Source organism: Beta vulgaris, chromosome 6 (genome assembly GCF_026745355.1).
Source record: "Beta vulgaris subsp. vulgaris cultivar EL10 chromosome 6, EL10.2, whole genome shotgun sequence".
In the NCBI taxonomy this organism is placed as follows: Eukaryota; Viridiplantae; Streptophyta; class Magnoliopsida; order Caryophyllales; family Amaranthaceae; genus Beta; species Beta vulgaris.
The window spans coordinates 32,599,602-32,621,685 of NC_079207.1; the positions used below are offsets into that span (position 1 = coordinate 32,599,602).

Genomic DNA, 22,084 nt, shown 5'->3' on the forward strand with positions numbered 1-22,084 from the left:
ACATATCGGACATGCTTTCTTACCTTTATCCTTATACCCAGATAAGTTACCGTACGCTGGGAAATCGTTAATGGTGCAGAATACCATTGCAACCAGAATAAAGTGGCTTTTGTGCTGCCTGTGTCAAAGACTCAAAAACACAAGAATGTTGTCCTAAATCATCCTCGACACCATCCATCATCTCATCCACATGATCATTGTCATCATCATCAATCTTGTCCTCAGTATCATACTCCATTTCCTCAGATGCGTCTTCTTGCTCATGGACATGATTTGCACAAGAATGCCCTTCATACACTCCCTCCTCACCATGCCAAATCCGCACATGGTATTCAGGCCTAAACCCATTACAAAGTACATGCTCCCTAAGCAACTCAATACCATTGACTTTTAACACATTTCTACACTTAACACAACGACAATAAAATTCCAAAGCCCCCATCCTAGCTTGATGTTTTAAGGCAGAATCACAAAATTCCAGTTACCCATCCACAAATTTCAACGAATCAATGTTACCATACATCCACGAACGATCTTTCGTCATTCAAACAGACCTTTAACGACTAATTAAACACATATAATAACACATTGTCAATCATTTAAGCATTAAACAATATCAAGATGCAAACTCAAAAGAAGATTTATAGCATGAATATATGCATGTCTTTCAAAGGTCCTTATCACTCCAACCTAACCCATCCTTTGACGTCTAATCCCACTAGTAAATGTACGTCATCTTCTCGATTCTATGGAAAATCCGGCAGCATTTCCCTACAGTTCTCCAAGTACACAATGTAGGTAATTGCTTATCTACATATGCACCGAGAGAACAAATTAGGGAAATGAGTAGCCGTGATTTTCCATAGAAACGAAAAGAAAACATACATTTACCACCTAAGTGAGATCAAACGTCCAAGAACAGTCCCAAAACGGGGACTATCCAAGACTTACTCCTAATGAGTAAGTCTTGGATGGGTATCTAGGCATATGATTATGATGATACTTTAATTGTGCATAATAAAAACAAACTTTTGAATAAAGTCCAGTCCTTGATTCTTAAAGCATTCTTAATGATTCAAAATTAACATACAAGTAAATCATTTAAACAAGCGTTAATTGGCTAGAACAACACAACCTTTGGCTCAAGTGCAAGGAATAACACAACCTTAAGCGGGTGCAAAGCGTAACACCAACTTAAATACGTAGTGCAGAAAATAGCATAAATGGCATCGAAGCACGGAGATTCCACCGGAGCTAAGGAATCTCCGTTTAAGGTTGTTGTTCCTTGCACTTGAGCCAAAGGTTGTGCTGTTCTAGCCAACTTCCAACTTCAATCTCAAAAAAAAAATTGATCTCCGCTTTACTCTTCTTTGCTGTTGTGCTACTTCCTCATTTTGTGATTTTCTTCCCTGTTCGACGTACCACGTATCTTCACACCATCAACAAATTGCATCAGCGCCAATATCAAAATCAAATCGCTGGATTTACTTCTATCATCATTAATAATTGACGTGTAATAATTGTGGAGGCTGGTCTTAGTTTCTCCTAGCTTAATATTCGTTGTTGATTCACCAAAGACCACTCCACATGCTCTTTGTAAAAAGATTGGTTTGATGAGCACCTGCTTCGAGGTTGCGCCATGGTCGCTGCAGTGTTTGGGATAGAGGATGACATTGCTGGAGTGGAGGTGGTGTTTGGTGTGGTGAAAGAAGATGATGGTGTTGAGGAAGGTGGTGGTGCTGTAGTGTTGTGGGCTAGGGAAGAGGGTGGTGGTGATGTAGTGTGGTGTAGGGTAGATTTAGTGTGGTGGAGGTTAAAGAATGGTGTGTTTATTAAAATAAGGGTTGTGCTGTTCCTTGCACTTGAGCAAAGGTTCTGTTGTTCCTTGCTAATTAACCCTTAATATAATGGAGATTCCCTAGCTCCGGTGGAATCTCCGTGCTCCGGTGCCATTTATGCTATTTTATGCACCACGTGTTTAAGTTGGTGTTATACTTTGCACCCGTTTAAGATTGTGTTGTTCCTTGCACTTGAGCCCAAGGTTGTGTTGTTCTAACCAATTAACCCTTTAAACAAAGATGCTAACTAATTTTACATAAGAGTAAGAGGGAGCAAAACTAACCTATGGGAGATCGAGAGAGAGAGAGAGCGCGTGAAAGCAAGTAGACACAGACGGGGTGTAAGATATGTAGGGACCCTGAGCATTATAACCAAAAGGAGAGGATTGATATTAGCAACGACTTTAGCAGACAAAAGAAGTAGCCATTCATCCCCTACTAATAAAATTTCGTTTTTCTTTTTGAAATTTCAACTCTGAGATTTTTTATAACATATTTGTTTTCAGAGATTTTGGTTTAATTATGTTCAAATTTGTGTCTTAAAAGGTACTTTTAGGATTGAACTGGTGACTCTGATCTTGAAATCGAATCAATGAGTACTTCACCAATGTAAATTAGGATCCTAATCCGGACAACCTTGATAAATGTCGTTTGAGTTAGTTAATGAGCTAGTAAAGTGACTGTCGACATTTAGATCGGAGGTGTCGTTACATTCAGAAAAAAGTTCATAACACCATCTCTGGTTTGTGCTTCTCATTGACTTATCAACTATTACTTTCTGTAACATAACATCTATATCAAGTTATCATTTGAGTGCCACAACTGTTCTGCCGAATGAATTTCCTATGTGTGACGGAAAATTAATCATAACGTTTTGGAAGATTTAAGTTCTTTGTGATGTAATAGTCTAATTGCATTATTTTCTTTTTTGAGGGGGCCTAAATTAGGGTAGAACATGATTGTTCAAGCTCTTTTTGTTATTCTATACTGTACGTGTTGATGTCGTTAGTGCGCAATTTGGATAATTAGAAGCACATTGAAAATAAATTAGGGTGTTTCACATAAATTTTTGGAGAGAGAAAGAAAGAAACCTGAGGGATCAAATGCTCGATTGAACTGCGGTGAACGGCGGAAGCAGCACCGATTATGAACATGAGCAAAGAATTTTTCACCAGAATTGTCTAAATTCGATTGAACTGCGGCCAGGGACTTCGAACAGCGGCAGACTTCGAACGGCGGCAGACTTCGAACGACGGCCAGGGACGACTGAGTGTGGGAGGATGCGAAGCGAATTCCCATCGAAATCCGGCAATATTCCGGCAAGTGTGGGAGGTAGGATGCGCAATTCCAATCGAAATCCGGCAATATTCCGGCAATTCCAATCAAACGACGGCCAGGGACGACTGAGTGTGGGAGGGACGACGGAGGATGCGCAAGGACTTGGGAGGGAGAGTTGATAACTGATAATAAGAGAGATGTCAAGCTATTCCCTTGCAACTTCAGCAATATTGTTCTTGCGGTTATTATTAATTACTGTGATCTCTCTTCTTTTATCTTTTTGACAACGTTTTTTTTTTTTTTTTTACAACACTCTTGTTTTATCTCACTTCTTTATTTTTTATATGAAGTACCCTTTTAAGTTATTTTGTTCCCTTATTTTTTAAAATTAGATTTGATTTTTAGAGAGGTAGAATTTTTTTTTTCAATGTTGTACGGCAAAACTATCTAATCTCTATCGTTTAGAAGACCCTTTAATTTGGTTATTTTTCTCCCTTCTTTTGATTTCTTCTTCTTTTACAGTTAAATAAAAGTCAATATAAAAAGAGCTTAAAATTTGAGTCATTTTCTTATACCCTAATCACAAAATACAATATTTGCATATATTCTTTGATTTTGAAATGTGCCCTAAATATATATATATATATATATAATATATATATATTATATATATATATATATATATATATATATATATTAAACCCGGTTTAACGATTTAAGTCTAAGACTGTGTACATCGTCAATCAATAGTTATATTGTCGTTTGTCCGTTTCCTTTTTTCTAAGCATCAACTGATAGTGAATTATTTTATTTGTAAAAACATTTGAAGTAATGTTTTTCTTAAGATGATGATAACATTAGCCAGATAAGGGATTTCACCAAAAGAAAAAAAAACTCGCGCCTAACGATTCAAGTGCTCTGTTGATCAACCCGAGCATTTGTATCACAAATACTTGGGTTGATTAGTCAACCGGAGCATTTGTCATCAAATGCTCCGGTTGACTAATCAACCCAAGCATTTGTGATGCAAATCCTCAGGTTGATTAATCAACCAAAGCATTTGATAAGTAGCAAAAGCTGTTTTTTACACTAGTAAATACTCTTTTATTGGCTTAATGACGGGAGGGAGTAGATTGTATACATTTTTTTAGGGTTGCTAGAGAGAAGTTAGAGAGAGAAACTGGTAGATCTTTATTATTCTCCAAGATTTTACCTTTCTTCCATTAATTCAAGTACTTATTCTATTATGAACTCTAACTATTGTTCTCTAGTTTGTTTATTTATTTCAATTATGCTTGAGTAGTTCCTTTTATCTATGGTTAAGTTGAACCCTAGTATGATTTGATTCATGATTGTTTATTTAAATTCTCATATTAATTGTTAATTGTGCTTGCTTAATTGATTGTGCATATTCCAATACTAGATTAGGGATAACTATTATTGTTCTAATTCCATTGCCTTGATCTGATCACAACGGGAGTTTGGTTTTGACGGATTTGAGTGTTTCAATTAAGGACATGAAGTTCTCCACGGGAGTAGGTAGAATGGATTGTTAGGAAGTTAAAGTGTCGCGTTTTATGTCTTTAATTTGCATGATTCCACGGGAGTAGGCTTGAATGCATATTTGAGAAGCCATAAATACTCGGGAGAGGTTTATGGTACTTTATAGGGTGGACTTTTCCTTGCAAACATTTAATTGATTAGTTTGGGGTAGGAGTTATTTTGTATTATTTCGTGCTAGTAGGATACTTAACTCTAGAGTCTTTTACTTATATATTGACTAGTATAGTTGATTCGATGATCATTGATATTAATCTCCTTTAGTCTTACCATTATTTAAGGGCTAATCATAGAACAACTTTCTCTCTGTGGGATAGACTCTGACTTACCCTACTACAATGTTAGGAGGATTAGCTAGGTTATTTTTTTTTTGTTAGGTGTGCGACACGCCTATTAGTATGTCCAACAATCCTCCCCTCAAACCAAGGACCACAAGCCTTCCCTCCAATGATAACCCATCTAACCATCTTGTACTGTCGGCAACACATGGAGAACGCCACCTGATCACCACAAGGTTAGGAAGAATTTTAACGCAGGGCACCAAACACATATTTCGCATCGCGAGGTCACACTAGGAGATTCCGTATCTCTTTAAATCTCATGCACCATGCTCCGAGTTCATCCAGGTTAACTGCATGTCCATGCATTAAATGAGTCACCCATCTTTAAGAACCACACAGAAAACCACCAAACATTTGCACCTATCCCCTGGAGCTATGCCGCTCTACACCCTGCGTACTCTAAGAAGCCAACGATGGGGTCCACCAATATATACACGTTCTCCTTGCCGAACAGTTAGCTTTGACACCATTTATATGGCCTACGATTCCACCTTCAACTCCTCCATTAGTATGATATTGTCCACTTTTAGCCTAACCCGCACGAATTTGTTTTTGGTCTCCTCCCAAAAGGCCTCATACTAATATAGTTAATCAACTCATATAAACTAGGTAACTCCTTCTTATCTATCGGATGTGGTACTTCGAATGTATGCCCAAGAATATATAACATAGCAGGGGAGAATAATATGAAATTTAGAATAAAAATGAGACTCTTAATCTGATTGAATTTCCGAGGTAGCAATGGAGAAAAATGCATAGTAGCTAGATTTTTACTTCCTCTGTCCCAAGATACTCTTGACACTTATCAAGGCACGTAGTTTTAGATGATAAGTTATTGCATGTTTGGTTATCAATTGTGATTTTAGTGAAAATTAGATGTGATAGGAGTTATTAGTTAATAAAAGTAGTATTTTTTTATTTTAATGAGAGAGAATGTAGGCCATGGTTAGAGTTGGTAGGTAATAAGAGTGGTATTATTTTATTTGGAGGAGAGAGAATGTAGGCCAATAGTTAAAAGGTACAATGATTAAAATAATAGTGGATCATATCGCAAAATAGAAGTGTAAAGAGTATTATGGGACAGATAAAAAAGGAAAGTGTAAAGAGTTGTAGGACAGAGGGAGTATACTTGAAAGTTAAAGAAATGAAGCTAGTAATGAGTAAATACTTCGCAAAAGGAGATAAAATTGTAGTAACATATGGATGCATACATAGCGAAATTTCAGGATACAATTTTCTAACATCTATCATATGATCACATACATAATGAAACACATGAATAAATAAATAAGGGTTAGATTTAAAATCATTGTAAATTGTAGCATGATTTTCGTTTAGTATGCAAGCTTTGAAGATCTAAGATCCCAAAGTATTGCTCCCCTAATTAGTCCATGAGCACCAGCTGGACATTAACGTCTACTAAAACGAACGAGTGAAAATCTCTTGCTTTCGATGGTATAGGCTCTGGTCACTAAGAGAGAAATTAGGGTTTCCCTTGCTCTCTCTTTTGTGAAAGTAAGCTCCTTAATGAAGTAATGCCTAAGTCATAATATTACATCATATATATAATAGAAGAATCCTAGGAAAATTAGGAGAACTAATTCCCCTCATATTCTCATTCATGACAGGCCAACTCAAGCCCACATTGGGCGTTGCGTTGTTGTCCAACTTGTACTACAATGTGTGACCTCATAAGATTAATGTATTTTAGTTATAAGCCCAATTAATATTATTCTACTAAACTTATTTATGGTCTAGCAAGCAAATCCGATTATGAATAATTAATCTTATTATCTTCATGCTTTAATTGTATGTATATATAGTAATTGTTGGCATGTCTTTGGATGATCCCTCCAACCTAGGTTGAACGTATTGAGTATGGATTGTGCGGTCTTTGTTGGAAAGCAGTTGCATGCTTCATTTGACTTGGTTAGGTTGACCAACGTGGCCTTGAATACCGTACACCTTACAGAAAGAAGAGGTAATAAGTGAGATAGCAGACATTACATCAATACTCATAGGAGGAGTACTAGACTGCAAATATTTTAATGCATCTATGTTTATGCTCAAATTTGCAACCTATGATGATGTTGATAGTGCATATGCATTAACATCTAACTTTTTCTTTGTAGTAATCCGTGAGGAACTGTGATAATTAGCTACCAAGTTGGCCAAAAAATCATACCATTCATCCACCTCCTTATCTAGAAAAACACCCCATGTAGATGAATCAATTGCACTCATGATATGGGGTTGTTGAACACTGTTAAATGCTTGGGTAATGAGCCACTTATCAAGGTTGTGGTGTGGGAAGTCTCACTATAGGTCTTTGAACCTATTGCATGCTTCCTTCAATGTCTCATCAGGTTTTTATAATTATGTCCGATTTCTGCAGTTTTGGTAGGATTGTACGTAGTACTCTCTCAAGAGTGATTTAGAAATAACACTACATTCAGTTTTTGTTACATCATTTAACCATTTATGTGCCTTGTCTTTCAAAGAAAATACAAAAACCATGACCTTCAATTGATCAGGAGTGACCCCTTGGTGCTTAACGAACCGACATAGTTGTTGAAACTGTTATAAATGATTAGCAGGGTCTTCAAATGGGCGCCCTCCAAATTGGTTATCTCGGATCATATTAATGAGGGTAGGCATGATCTTAGAGTTTGTCACTTCTATAGTGGGCATAATCGGGCCTGTGGGAACATTGCCAAGGGAAGGTACCTCGTAATATTTTAGTGACTTAGGAGGCATGATTGGTTCTGAAGGACCTTCCATGGATTTTCCTTGATTACCAGTTTACTTTTTCTTCTTCTGTTGCTTTTTTAGTTATCTGATGGTTTTCTCAAGATTATAATCAGTTGGAACTGGAGTACCTGTTCTTTTGGACCTGGTCATAAGAGAAACAAATAAAAATGTGCAGTGACAATGCCTCAATTGGAGCTTGAAGTTCCAATAATACGATAGTATAAATAGTTCAAATAAATCATTAATCAGAACGCTATAAAAACTAGTCGTCTCCCCGGCAACGACGCCAAAAACATGATGAGTCTAAAAATTAATACTGCAACACTGTATTTGCTATTAGCAGAGACTTAGCAAATACAAGTCGATCCCATAAGGGGAGGATTTCTACTTTATTTTGCTTAATTGTAATAAACTATCTTAGAAAAACGAATGTTTGATTTGACTAATAACAAAACTAGAAGCAAGTAATAATAAAAATTTCATTTAATCAATAAATTAGGAGTCTAGGGCATACTTCTGTCCATCATGCTCATACCATTCTACGAGTACAAATTAAATAAATAACAAACAAACTAGAGGATGAGTAATTAAAGATTCGGTTAATCCTTCTGTATCATATTAATTCTTTCAAGTCAACCTATGTAGTACGGTTGCTAACATATTCAAAATTTCCAACTATAATGAAGTCTCTAAGAATATGATCTTTGAATTCTAATTCCTTTTAGCAATTTAATCAACTCTTGATATTTGTCAATTACAAGAATCACACTATTAAAACATATCGATTCGAATAATTACTCAAAATTTTGATCTATAAATCGATCAATTTCAAAATATAAAAATCATGGGATAAACATGGGTTCCCTCAGTTTACCCTAGAAAAGAGACTGCTCACTTATAATTGAAATAACTAAAGTAATCAATAATTAATCTAGAATTTATGACTGAGAAATAATGAAGATCATAATAAACCAAGAGAAAGACAATAGCAAATATTAATAAAGAATAAAACAATGGAAAAATACCTCTAGAGGTTGAATTAATGGAACAGAGTAAAAACTAGGGTTTCAAGGAAAAAGATGAAGAGAAAAACATAATATTGAGTTCTCTAGAAATATTAAGCATGAGAGAGAAAATAAAACAAACCCCCCTTTATATTTTTATCTAATCTAATCTCTAGCTCAATAAGTGAAAAGAAAAGAAAATAAGAAAATAAACTAATAAAAGAAGTTCAATGATTGGTCAATAATAGCGATGAAGACCACGAGCCCGCATCAAACACTTAGGCGAGTCGAGGCTCCGGCCTCTATTGGGCGCTGGTAGGCCAGCGTGCTAGGTAGCATGACAGTCGAAAGATCGAAGAGCAACATGTTGGGCGTTGGGCTTGTGGCAGCTTCCTGGGTCATATTTTCAAGGTTGTATCTCAAGCTCTAGGCATCATCTATTGGCGTGTCACCTATCAGTGCGAAGATCTTCAAGTATAATTTTCAACAAAACTTGGATAACTTGAATACAATGTGCATAACTCGAGTTATGATCAAAAGCATGAATATGTGTTGGTTTTTATCACTTCTGAATTAATGTATTTCTTCGTTTTCAGCTCAAATTCTCTCTCGAAAGATATGTTGCTACCCTCATGGAAGCTAATTCACTTAATACTATTTTAAGGATATGAGAAGCATCCACAAACATAAATTCATCGATAAAAAAACTGTCATTCATCAACTTCCATTGCAAGAATTATCCAATTCATTTAAAATTGGTTCAATAGCGTTCAAATTGCTATGAATATATCTGAAACATTAAGAAAACGACAAATGAAGCATAATAGAGCATAAAATAGATAATGCATGATAATGAGACCTAAATGCAACTATATGAACTAATATGCTCTTATAATGCAAACTAAATGTACCTAAGAACTCTATATAAAAAATGATATATCAGGTTTTATCATTTCTTATGAGAATGATGCCATCCACATACAAGACCAGGAAAGTAATACTATTCCCACTTAACTTCTTGTATACACAAGATTCCTCTTTAATTATGAGAAAGTCAAATTTCTTCATTGCCTCATCGAATGTGAGGTTCAACTCCTTGATGCTTGCTTTAGTCAATAAATGGACTTCTTAAGCTTGCATATCCTCCTTGGTTTTTCTGCATCTTCAAAACCTTGAAGTTATATCATGTACATGTTATCTTTCAAGAACCCATTCAAGAAAGTTATTTTGTCATCCATTTGTCGTATTTCATAGACATTAAAGGCATCAATCACAAGCATCACCTAATGACTTCAGCATGACTACTAGTGAGAAGGTTTCATCATTGTCGATACCAGAATTTGTCTGAAACCTTTTGTTATTTCACTATTTTGATAATGACATATAATTAATGTTTTATTAGTTTATTTCGGTTTTTAGGTTCCATGTTAGAAGTAACTTGTTTATATCTTAGTTCTAGTTCTCTAGTTTGGTTTTGTTTTATTTATTTTATCTGTCTAGTTTTAATACGAATAAATGTTCTTAAGGTTCACAAATAAAATGGTATATATTTTATGAAGGTTTGATTAAGTATTTAATGAAGTTTAAAATTATTTATTATTTACTTGTGTTATCCGATTTATATTATGGTGATAACAAATGAAATATATGAAGATTCCATAATATCTTGTTTAGTGAAATGTATGCGCAGCATTGATATTTCCCTAGAAATATGGAGCCGCCAAACATCAACCTAAGCAACAGCGCCAACAAAGTGAACGTTGAGGTAGTTCCTAGAATTTAGGAACCATAACAACCTAACTATATGTAAGGCGTGTGATAATGGAGAAGTGGCTGAGATCATGGAGAAGATCGTGGAAGCCCAACAAACTCAACTGCCTACGGATAGATTACAACGGACAAAATGGAGAAGTGGCTAAGAGGACGTGTGTTCATGGAGAAGAACATGGAGAAGTTCGTGGAGAAGAAATCAAGTAAATAGGTCTCTACAAATAGATGTTTGTAATGATTTTTTTAGAATAACTTTCAGAATTGTTATGTAATATTCTTAGTGAAAGTTTGCTCGGTTTTTCTTCTTCTTAGACATTGATGTATTATGAGATTGGGTTGAGAGAATCAAAATCTGTAATCATTCTTGAGAGAAAGAGTGAAAGAGAAAAGACTTCGAGTGAAGTCAAGGGAGAAGTCAACTGTTCAGGGGGAATAGGCTGACTGGGAACAAGTTCCTAGAGGAACAGAGTTGGTCCAAGTTTAGGTTGTACAAAAGAGAGTCTTTTGGCCTAAAAGTGATTAAAGAGAATTGAGTCAAAATCCCTAGTGGTCAAGGTTTTTGTTCCTATTGGGCCTAGGAAGTTTTCCTTGTAAAAATCTCTTGTTCCTAGTTCTTTCTTTATTCATGCAATTAGTTCCTTCTTACTTATGCATTCTTTTATTTCCGCAAAAAGTTTGAAAATCTCTCCAACTACAATTCACCCCCCTCTTGTAGTTGCTTAAGTGTTCGTCCCAGAATAACAATTGGTATCAGAGCCTAGTTCCTCCAAAATCAGTTAACATTGAGGAGCTAGTTCCTGGAAAAGATGAACACATCAGGAGAAAGATTGGAAGAAGGTTACTCAACCCAACGTCCACCCATCTTTAATGGCAAGTATTACCCATATTGGAAGAACCGTATGGAAATCTTCATCAAGGCCGGAAACTATCAAGTTTGGAGAGTAATAGAGATTGGTGACTTCGAAGTTACAGAGAAAAATGAAAAAGGTGAAGAAATCCCTAAACCTCTCTCTAAATTTAATAAAGATGACTTCGACAAAATGGAGATGAACAACTTGGCGAAGAAAATTCTTCACTGTGGTCTTGGTCCCCACGAACACAATCGAATCATAGCATGCAAGTCAGCCAAGCAAATGTGGGAACTTCTTCAAGTTACTCATGAAGGTACAAGCGAAGTCAAGCGATTGAAAATTGACATGCTCATGCACAAATATGAGCTATTTCAAATGAAACCTAAGGAGCCTGTTCAAGAGATGCTCACAAGATTCTCCAACATCATAAATGAGCTTGAATCTCTGGAAAGATCATCACCCCTGAGGAACAAGTACGTAAAGTTCTACGAAGTCTTCCTCAGGATGAAAAATGGATGGCAAAGGTCACTACCTTGCTTGAAACTAAAGATTTCACCACATTCAATATCGAGCAACTTTCCAGTTCCTTGTTAACTCATGAAATCCATCTAGGAACTCATGAAGTTGACTCAAATAGACCTAAGGCCTTGGCTCTCAAGTTCGATGATCTGGAGGATTCAGATACTGATGATGAAGAAGCAGCACTGATCGTGAAAAGATTCAAAAAGTTCTTCAACAAGAACTACAAAGGGAAGAACTTGAAAAAGCCTGGAAAGTTAAGTTGTCACAAGTGTGGAAGTCCGGATCACTTCATAAAAGAATGCCCTCTCTGGGAAAATGAAAAAGGCAAACGCAAGTACAACGAGAAGGGAAAGGAACAACAAAAACCTTTCTCAAAAGTTGATATGAGAAGGGCCATGGTAGCTGCCTGGGGAGAATCCGACTTAGACGAGGAGCAGGAACAACCAGAAGAGGAGACAACACACTTATGTCTCATGGCAAAAACAGACGAAGAAGAAGACTTGTCAGACAACAAGGTACGCATAAATGTTATAGAAGAAGAGTTAAAAGAACTTTCAAAGAATCAACTAATAAACTACTTTTGGAAACCTTAGATGACTACAAGGCAATTTGTGTTAGAGAAGAAAATTTAGAAAAAGCCTTGGAAGTCACCAAAGGACATTCAAATTGGTTTAAAACAGTGAATGCAAACATTGAAGAAAGATTCTTTGAAGTATTTGATGAAAACCGACGTATTCGAGAAGCTTTTGAAAATGCTAAAAATGAAAACTACTTCTTGAATATGGAAATGGCTGAATTGAAACTATTTGTTCCTGAAGGAACCAGTTCCTCTATAAATACAAGATCCGAGTTCGAAAAATTAAAATTCGAACACGAAAAAGTTTTAAGTAAATATCTTGTACTTAACGAGAAAATGGAAGCTTCAAGAACAACTCTTCCTGATCCAGTAAGTTGGATACAAAAATATAAAAATGAAGGAAGAAGTGGGCTAGGTTTCAATCATAAGAAGAAAAACAAAATGAAAAAATATGTTGATCTTCCAAGCAGCCGAATATGCTCTTACTGTGGGAACAGTGGACACTTAGTGTTGACTGTTCCTCCAGAGAAGAACATATTGAAATGAATACCCACTTAATCAAGCAAGCCTGGAAAGCTAAGAGAAATATTAGCCCAACAGAGAACCAAGTCAAACTGGGTTCTCCACTGACTGATTGCTTTGATGCAGGCTAAAGTGAGGAGGAACAACCTGTGGTACCTCGACAGGTTGTTCTAAACACATGACAGGAGATAAAGAGAAATTCCTCTCGCTTTCAGCCTATGATGGAGGAACTGTGACCTTTGGAGACAATCTTACCGGTAACATAGTTGCAATGGGGAAGGTAGGAAAGTCCAAGTCACATTCCATAGACAATGTATTTTTGGTCAAGGGTTTAAAACATAATCTGCTTAGTATTTCTCAATTTTGCGACAAAGGGAAATGTAAATTTTCAAATGAACATTGTATAGTAAGCAATACAGGAACAGGTACCAAATTCTAGAAGGAACAACGAAGGGAAACACCTATGTTGTTGATCTCAACCTTGTTCCTAGGAACAACCTAACATGTTTAAGTGCCGTTGATAATGAACCACTTCTTTGGCATAAAATATGTGGTCATGCAAGCATGACATTACTCCAGAAGCTAAGTGGTATGGACTTGGTGATTGGATTACAACTATCAAAGTCTCAAACCATGAAGTTTGTGGACCATGTGCAAAAGGTAAACAAGTTAGATCCTCGTTCAAGTCAAAGAAAATGGTAAGCTCACAAAGTCCCCTTGAATTGATTCATATGGACTTGTGTGACCCTGTTCGAATCCAAAGTCGATCTGGTAAGAGATATGTACTTGTAATAGTTGATGATTTTTCAAGGTACACTTGGGTTATTTTTCTTCATAGCAAAGATGAAACATTTGACGAATTTGTTAACTTTGCTAAAAGAACTCAAAGAATAAGTGGTTTTAAGATGAAATTTATCCTCTTGGTGATGGAATGTGTTACCTCACCTAGGTATTCACTTCTTATAAATGGAGCTATGAAAGGTTTTTTTGCAGCACAAAGAGGGTTGAGGCAAGGAGACCCTATGTCTCCTTTGCTTTTTGTTATATGTATGGAGTATTTGTCAAGAGTTCTTCATAAACTGAGTGATCTTCAGCAGTTCAAATTTCATCCTAGGTGTAAAGAACTCAAGCTCACTCACATGTGTTTTGCTGACGATTTAATTCTATGCTGCAGAGGGGAGTTTGCCTCAATATACCTGTTAATGGGAGCCTTTAAGTTGTTTTCACATACATCAGGTCTGAAGGCAAATATTCAGAAGTCAGCAATGTACACAAGTGGTATGCCAGCTGATGAGGTGCAGAGAATTGTAGAGACTTCTGGTTTCACTCTTAGTAAATTGCCTTTCAGGTACCTTGGTGTACCTATATGCTCTAGGAGAATATCTGCTGGACAATGTGAGGTGATATTGGATAAGATGATGGCAAGAATCAAACTGTGGAGCTCCAGGAATTTGTCTTACATGGCTAGGGCTCAACTGATAAACTCAGTGCTCATAAGCATACACACATACTGGGCACAGGTATATGTGTTGCCTCAGAAAGTCCTTCAAGATGTGAATAAAATTTGTCGAGCATTCTTGTGGAGTGGGGAATACTATAGTAGCAAACCAGGCTATATAGCATGGGAACAAGTATGTTCAAGGAAGGAAAATGGTGGATTGGGGTTCAGAGATGTGAGAACATGGAACATTGCTAGTATGGGCAAGTATGTGTGGGCAATATCTACCAAACAAGATAATGTTTGGATAAAATGGGTGCACTCAGTTTATATTAAAGAAGCAGAATGGTGGTCTTATTCACCTAAGGTTGATGCAAGCTGGTATTGGAAAAAGATTTGTCAAGTGAAGGAATTGTTAAAAGTTCACTACACAAGTGATGAATTGAAAGCTATGCATAGATATTCAGTTAAAAATGTCTATGAGAAACTTAAGGGAGAACAAGAGAGAATAGTATGGGGGAAGATGGTATGGAATAGACTGAGTCTTCCAAAGCATAGGTTCATACATTGGCTGGCAGTTCAGGGGAAATTGCAAACAGCAGAAAAACTTAAGCACATAGGAGTTAGTGCTAATGACACATGTCTGCTATGTGGCAGCTATGCAGAAACACATCAACATTTGTTTTTTCACTGTAAATTCAGTTCAGAGTGTATGCAAGGGATAAAGCTCTGGCTGGGGGTAAAGACTAGAACAATGGATCTTCATCAACTGAGTAGAGGGATCAGAAGAGGATCAAGGACAAAATTTCAGAAGCAGGTGATTCTAGCAGGGATAACTGCTGTTATATACTATATTTGGAGAATCCGAAATGGTTGTTATTGGGATCACAAGGTTGAAACTATTAGTAGTAGCATCAAGAGGATACAAGCTGATGTAAAGCTTAGAATTGCTGCTGTGCTGCCTAATAAGATCACTAATAGAGATAAGCAATGGTTTTTGTCTTTATGAATGATGTATAGTACATGATGGGCCTCTTCTTGTTCAAAGAGTCCAACCTAGTTGGTTTGTTTGACTTGAAGGTGGCTAGGTTGTATGGATGATTGGTTATTTGAATGAAAATCTTACTTAATTAGCAAAAAAAAAAAGTGGTTTTAAGATTAAGCACTTGCGTTCTGATCATGGTAGAGAATTCGAAAACTCAAAATTTGATGAGTTTTGCAGGCACGAAGGTCTCGATCACAACTTCTCAGCTCCTAGAACCCCGCAATAAAATGGTGTGGTAGAACGGAAGAATCACACTTTGGAGGACATGGCAAGAACAATGATAATAGCAAGCAATCTTCCGAAGAACTTCTGGGCCGAAGCAGTGAATACGGCATGCTATATTATCAATAGAGTCATGCTAAGACCTATCATCTTAAAGACCCCTTATGAGCTACTTAAAGGAAGAAAACCCAATATCTCATACTTTAGAGTCTTTGGCTGTAAATGCTTTGTACATAATAATGGTAAAGACAATTTAGGAAAGTTTGATGCTAGAAGCGATGAGGCTGTTTTTATTGGATATGCCTTAAGTAGTAAGGCATATAGAGTTTACAACAAGCGAACAATGTGTGTTGAGGAAAGTATCCATGTCAACAAACGAACAATCACGAGCCCGCATCAAACACTTAGGCGAGTCGAGGCACCGGCCTCTATTGGGCGCTGGTAGGCCAGCGTGCTAGGTAGCATGGCAGTTGCAAGATCGAAGAGCAACATGTTGGGCGTTGGGCTTGTGGCAGCTTCCTGGGTCATATTTTCAAGGTTGTATCTCAAGCTCTACGCATCATCTATAGGCGTGTCACCTATCAGTGCGAAGATCTTCAAGTATAATTTTCAACAAAACTTGGATAACTTGAATACGATGTGCATAACTCGAGTTATGATGAAAAGCATGAATATGTGTTGGTTTTTATCACTTCTGAATTAATGTATTTCTTCGTTTTCAGCTCAAATTCTCTCTCGAAAGATATGTTGCTACCCTCATGGAAGCTAATTCACTTAATACTATTTTAAGGATCATGAGAAGCATCCACGAACATAAATTCATCGATAAAAAAACTGTCATTCATCAACTTCCATTGCAAGAATTATCCAATTCATTTAAAATTGGTTCACTAGCGTTCAAATTGCTATGAATATATATGAAACATTAAGAAAACGACAAATGAAGCATAATAGAGCATAAAATAGATAATGCATGATAATGAGACCTAAAATGCAACTATATGAACTAATATGCTCTTATAATGCAAACTAAATGTACCTAAGAACTCTATATAAAAAATGATATATCAGGTTTTATCATTTCTTATGAGAATGATGCCATCCACATACAAGACCAGGAATGTAATACTATTCCCACTTAACTTCTTGTATACACAAAATTCCTATTCATTTATGAGAAAGTCAAATTTCTTCGTTGCCTCATCGAATGTGAGGTTCAACTCCTTGATGCCTTCTTTAGTCCATAAATGGACTTCTTAAGCTTGCATATCCTCCTTGGTTTTTCCGGACCTTAAAAACCTTGAAGTTATATCATGTACATGTTATCTTTCAAGAACCCATTCAAGAAAGTTATTTTATCATCCATCTGCCGTATTTCATAGTCATTAAAGGCATCAATCACAAGGATCACCAAATGACTTCAGCATGACTACTAGTGAGAAGGTTTCATCATTGCCAATACCAAAATTTGTCTGAAACCTTTTGTTATTTCACTATTTTGATAATGAGATATAATTAATGTTTTATTAGTTTATTTCAGTTTTTAGGTTCCTTGTTAGAAGTAACTTGTTTATATCTTAGTTCTAGTTCTCTAATTTGGTTTTGTTTTATTTATTTTATCTGTCTAGTTTTAATACGAATAAATGTTCTTAAGGTTCACAAATAAAATGGTAAATATTTTATGAAGGTTTGATTAAGTATTTAATGAAGTTTAAAATTATTTATTATTTACTTGTGTTATCCGATTTATATTATAGTGATAACAAATGAAATATATGAAGATTCCATAAGATCTTGTTTAGTGAAATGTATGCGCAGCATTGATATTTCCCTAGAAATATGGAGCCGCCAAACATCAACCTAAGCAACAGCGCCAACAAAGTGAACGTTGAGGTAGTTCATAGAATTTAGGAACCACAACAACCTAACTATATGTAAGGCGTGTGATAATGGAGAAGTGGCTGAGATAATGGAGAAGATTGTGAAAGCCCAACAAACTCAACTGCCAACAGATAGACTACAACGGACAAAATGGAGAAGTGGCTAAGAGGACGTGTGTTTATGGAGAAGAACATGGAGAAGTTTGTGGAGAAGAAATCAAGTAAATAGGTCTCTACAAATAGATGTTTGTAATGATTTTTTTAGAATAACTTTCAGAATTTTTATGTAATATTCTTAGTGAAAGTTTGCTCGATTTTTCTTCTTCTTAGACATTGATGTATTATAGATTGGGTTGAGAGAATCAAAATCTGTAATCATTCTTGAGAGAAAGAGAGAAAGAGAAAGAGAAGAGAGCAAGAGAAAAGACTTCGAGTGAAGTCAAGGGAGAATCAACTGTTCAGGGGGAACAGGCTGACTGGGAACAAGTTCCTAGAGGAACAGAGTTGGTCCAAGTTTAGGTTGTACAAAAGAGAGTCTTTTGGCCTAAAAGTGATTAAAGAGAATTGAGTCAAAATCCCTAGTGTCAAGGTTTTTCTTCCTATTGGGCCTAGGAAGTTTTCCTTGTAAAAATCTCTTGTTCCTAGTTCTTTCTTTATTCGTGCAATTAGTTCCTTCTTACTTATTCATTCTTTTATTTCCGCAAAAAGTTTGAAAATCTCTCCAACTACAATTCACCGCCCCCCCCCCCCCCTCTTGTAGTTGCTTAAGTGTTCGTCCCAGACTAACTCTTTTCACCACAACCTTGCTCTGAAAGCACTAATATATCCATCCTTGTCAGTTTTGAGCTTGAAAATTCATTTGCATCCAATGGGTTTTACCACATTACGTAAATCAACCACGTCCCATATATCTCTTTGACGGAATAATGGTCCTACTAATCCTACGTTGGGGAATAATAGAAGAAGTTTCTACCTCATAAATTTGAGAGATTTCACATGGATTATCTACAAGTGGGACAGTAGGAGGTACGCAAATTGAATGCACCACCTCGTAAGCATTTTCCTACCAGACCACCTCTAACGAGTTGTTAACCTCGTCCATTTGTTGCTTATATCGAGTTCACTTGTTATTATGGAAATACACTCATTTTCCAGAAAGACATCATTATGAGAACAAACACTTTGTTCTCGCTTTGGTTGTAGAAGTAGTATTAGTTGAGAAATTTATCAGATTTGGGTGAAAGATTATTAGAGAATAAACATTTCGCATAAGTATAGACACATAATCGTGTCTCTCCATTTAAGGATCCCATGATGAAACAGACCACGATCTTAATTGCTCTAGCTCAAGGTTAGAGGAGTTTGAAAAGCCATTCAAAAATAATTTCAAAAAGTGCTAAAGTCCAATTAATTATTTATGATAATTAATTGAATTTTGAACCCAATCCTTTCAAAAGCCTCACAAACTGTTTAATAATAAATAATTATTTTACTTTAATAAATGAATATTTTCAAAGATATTTTTTATATCATTAACGTCCGATTTTATCCCGTAAAAATCAGATTTCTGGAATTAAAAGATAAAAGAGAATATTTTAAAAGGTGTTTTAAAAAAAGCTGGCAAAGGCGAGTCAAAAGCTAGACCGGTGCACCTGGCGCACCACCGTGCGCTTGCCGCACAACCATGCGCCTGGCGTAGCTTTTGCTGACACATGGCACTGTGCCACACACTGAGTAGTGCACTAGGCGCACTGCTACGCGTGAAGCGAATTTTCTTTCTTATCTTTTCAAAGCGCGTACCATATTTATGCTTTGTACTGGGCATGTCACGTCATGCGCGTGACACGTAAGCATGCGCCAGGCGCAGCTAGCGTGGGGTGTAGTGCGGTTTTCCTTATAAATAGGCGTGATTTCCGTAAAAATTAAAGAACATATTTTACACACAACTCTCGACTTTTATATTACGAATACCTTAGAAACCTCTCTATGAACTACAAAATGTACCTATGAAACTCATACTTTCAGAGATACAAACTACTTTCATACAGACATTAAAATTTACATTCAAACCTTTCGAACATTCAGATTTTCAGACTTCACGATTGCTTGTTCTAATGGTTGTCAACCTCCTAGACCCAAGCTACGGTATAATCTCGAGAATCCTTAAATATGAATTCTATATTTTTATATTGAAGTTACTAACTATTTCTTTCATGGTGTAGATATTTAATATGAAAATCGTGTCGTTGTACATTCTACACCTTTTTACTTCTTTTTATTTATTTTTTATATTTTGTGATATGTTTGCCTGATTGTTCAACATATATTATATGATTTTTCCATGCAATACTTTTATCACCCACATGTTATTTTTGTTAAAGAAGACCTAAAGAACTGTTATAATATTAATTAGATTAATTTGGACAACCCGATAGGTTCCGTATGAGTTGATTGCATATTAACATATCAAGTAAATAATAGTCTGTTTATGTGTTTCCCGAACCAACCAATACTTATTATTTTTAGAGTAATTAAAAGATTATTTGGTTATTTTTTTTGCATAAACATTGACATGACTCAATATTTAGTAGAGGCCAACAATGAGGAAAATGGTTCCTGATTCGTTTTTACCTCACCCCCGAACTCAATCTTTGGTTCATTTTCACCATTTTTGGAGTCTGGACGGGAAAATCTACATTTGATAAGTCCCTAATCTGTCCCTACGATTTCCCAATATCCAATTTAGTTTATAAATCTTCCTTTAAAGACTTGTTGGCAACTTCCAAAATATTTTCAATACAAAAAAAAAACCCTTTTACAGTGGGGTAGTCAAAACTAATACACGTTCATCCCACGTAAGCGAAATAAAAACACACGCCTGGAATTTGGCGTTTCCACCGGGGAGGATTTTAAAATATTAATTTTTTGAAATGAGTGGGTCGAATTAAAAAATTACGATTCATACTCTTTTTGTGCAATAGAATGACATTACAGTTTTGCATCTGTATGGCTATTGTTTAGCCACCATAAGGACAATCTACCTCGCCTCATTAGCATATGTTTTATGTGTGAGGTCACCCCCGGGGGGTTTGCTACTTTTTCCATCCAAAAAGCTTCCTAGGCGATAGTGTTGGATCTTAGTCATAAGCAAACCTATCCAGCCATGTCATTGTTATCTTGTTCTTGATTTGAGAACTAGAGTGCGTCTCACACCGTTACACGTGGCCACCTCTTTGAGTAGGGGAGTGAGTCATGGATCCTTTAAAACTGAACCTAAAATTGACCATAGTTTCAAACTTAGAACTGGACTTTAGGTTGCAACTTTTGCATCCATGTTATATGACATTTGCCTGTGATTGTGATATCTTCCTATTATTATTATCTTTAGAAATTGTCATTATTATGTGTCGTTAAAATCGCGTTTAACAAACAATAAAAAAATTCGTCAGTTAGCCTAAACATCTACAGGATCCCTGAAAAACATGTTGGACGAGTAGTGCGCCAAGTGCGTTAAGTTGCGCCTGGCACACCACGCCCGCGCCCAGTCTGTAGCTCGCATGCTATTCTTCGATTTAGTCGTGGTGCTGGTCGATCCTATGTTCGGTATGTCTATATGCGCGTAAAACATAGTTGTTTTAGGGGTCTGACCTAATTAAAAAACACCCCAGTCTTTTCGTGCAAGGTCTGTCTTTAAGGTTTAAACCTTTCGAGCTTTAATAACCCTAACTCCTTTTTCAAGATATGTGCAAGCCCACTAGGTTAAAAACCCGAAAGGGAGTCCTAAACATAGGTTAAGGCCAAATAATAGATTGGGAACTACGAATGGTCTGATTCCACAAGGATAACTAGGAATCCTCATCTCGAGGTTAGACCGCTTCAATGAAACAAATTAGTCCTGGTATGATGAATTGACTTTCTAGAATGTAGGTCATACTCTTTCTAGATCCGACATAGACTGGAATATGAACCTAGCCTCGTTAAAGCCTTTTCCCACCTACATTTATTTGATACACAAAATTTAAACCTTTTATATTTGATGGGTTTTAAAATATACCGCAAGTGCATGGTGTCTGTTTAGCAGAAACTGACAAATACGGGTCGATCCACAGGGAGAGGAGTTCTACAGATTTATGGTCAATTATTTAACTACTTCAAGAGAGAAAATCGATTGAAGAATTAATAACTAAACTAGAGTAAACTAGAAAGCAAAATGATATAAGTTTATTAAATAATTAAAAACCTAGGGCAATTGATCGGTCCACCATGCTTTTACCAATCTAATCACTACAATATAGTTCAACAATACTTGGATTGAGGTTCGAATAAATACAGTATTTCGTTAATCCTTGGTCAGGCATTAACAACTCTTAAATTAACATATGCCAGTACGGTCGCTCAACATAATCAAATCTATCTATTGTAACAAGCCTCTAATGAATACGATCTTTCGATTCTAATTCTTATTAGCTAAATATAACTCATGAT

The 22,084-nt window shown here is 36.2% G+C and overlaps 1 protein-coding gene across 1 annotated transcript; it reads left to right on the forward strand.

The window, feature by feature from the left end:
• The first annotated feature begins 1,639 nt into the window (after positions 1-1,639).
• Positions 1,640-15,461, forward strand: LOC125498725 (uncharacterized). The gene is made up of 2 exons (XM_048646991.1): positions 1,640-1,872; positions 13,964-15,461. The coding sequence occupies exons 1-2, from the start codon at positions 1,640-1,642 to the stop codon at positions 15,459-15,461; spliced, it is 1,731 nt and encodes a 576-aa protein (XP_048502948.1).
• Positions 15,462-22,084: the final 6,623 nt, after the last annotated feature.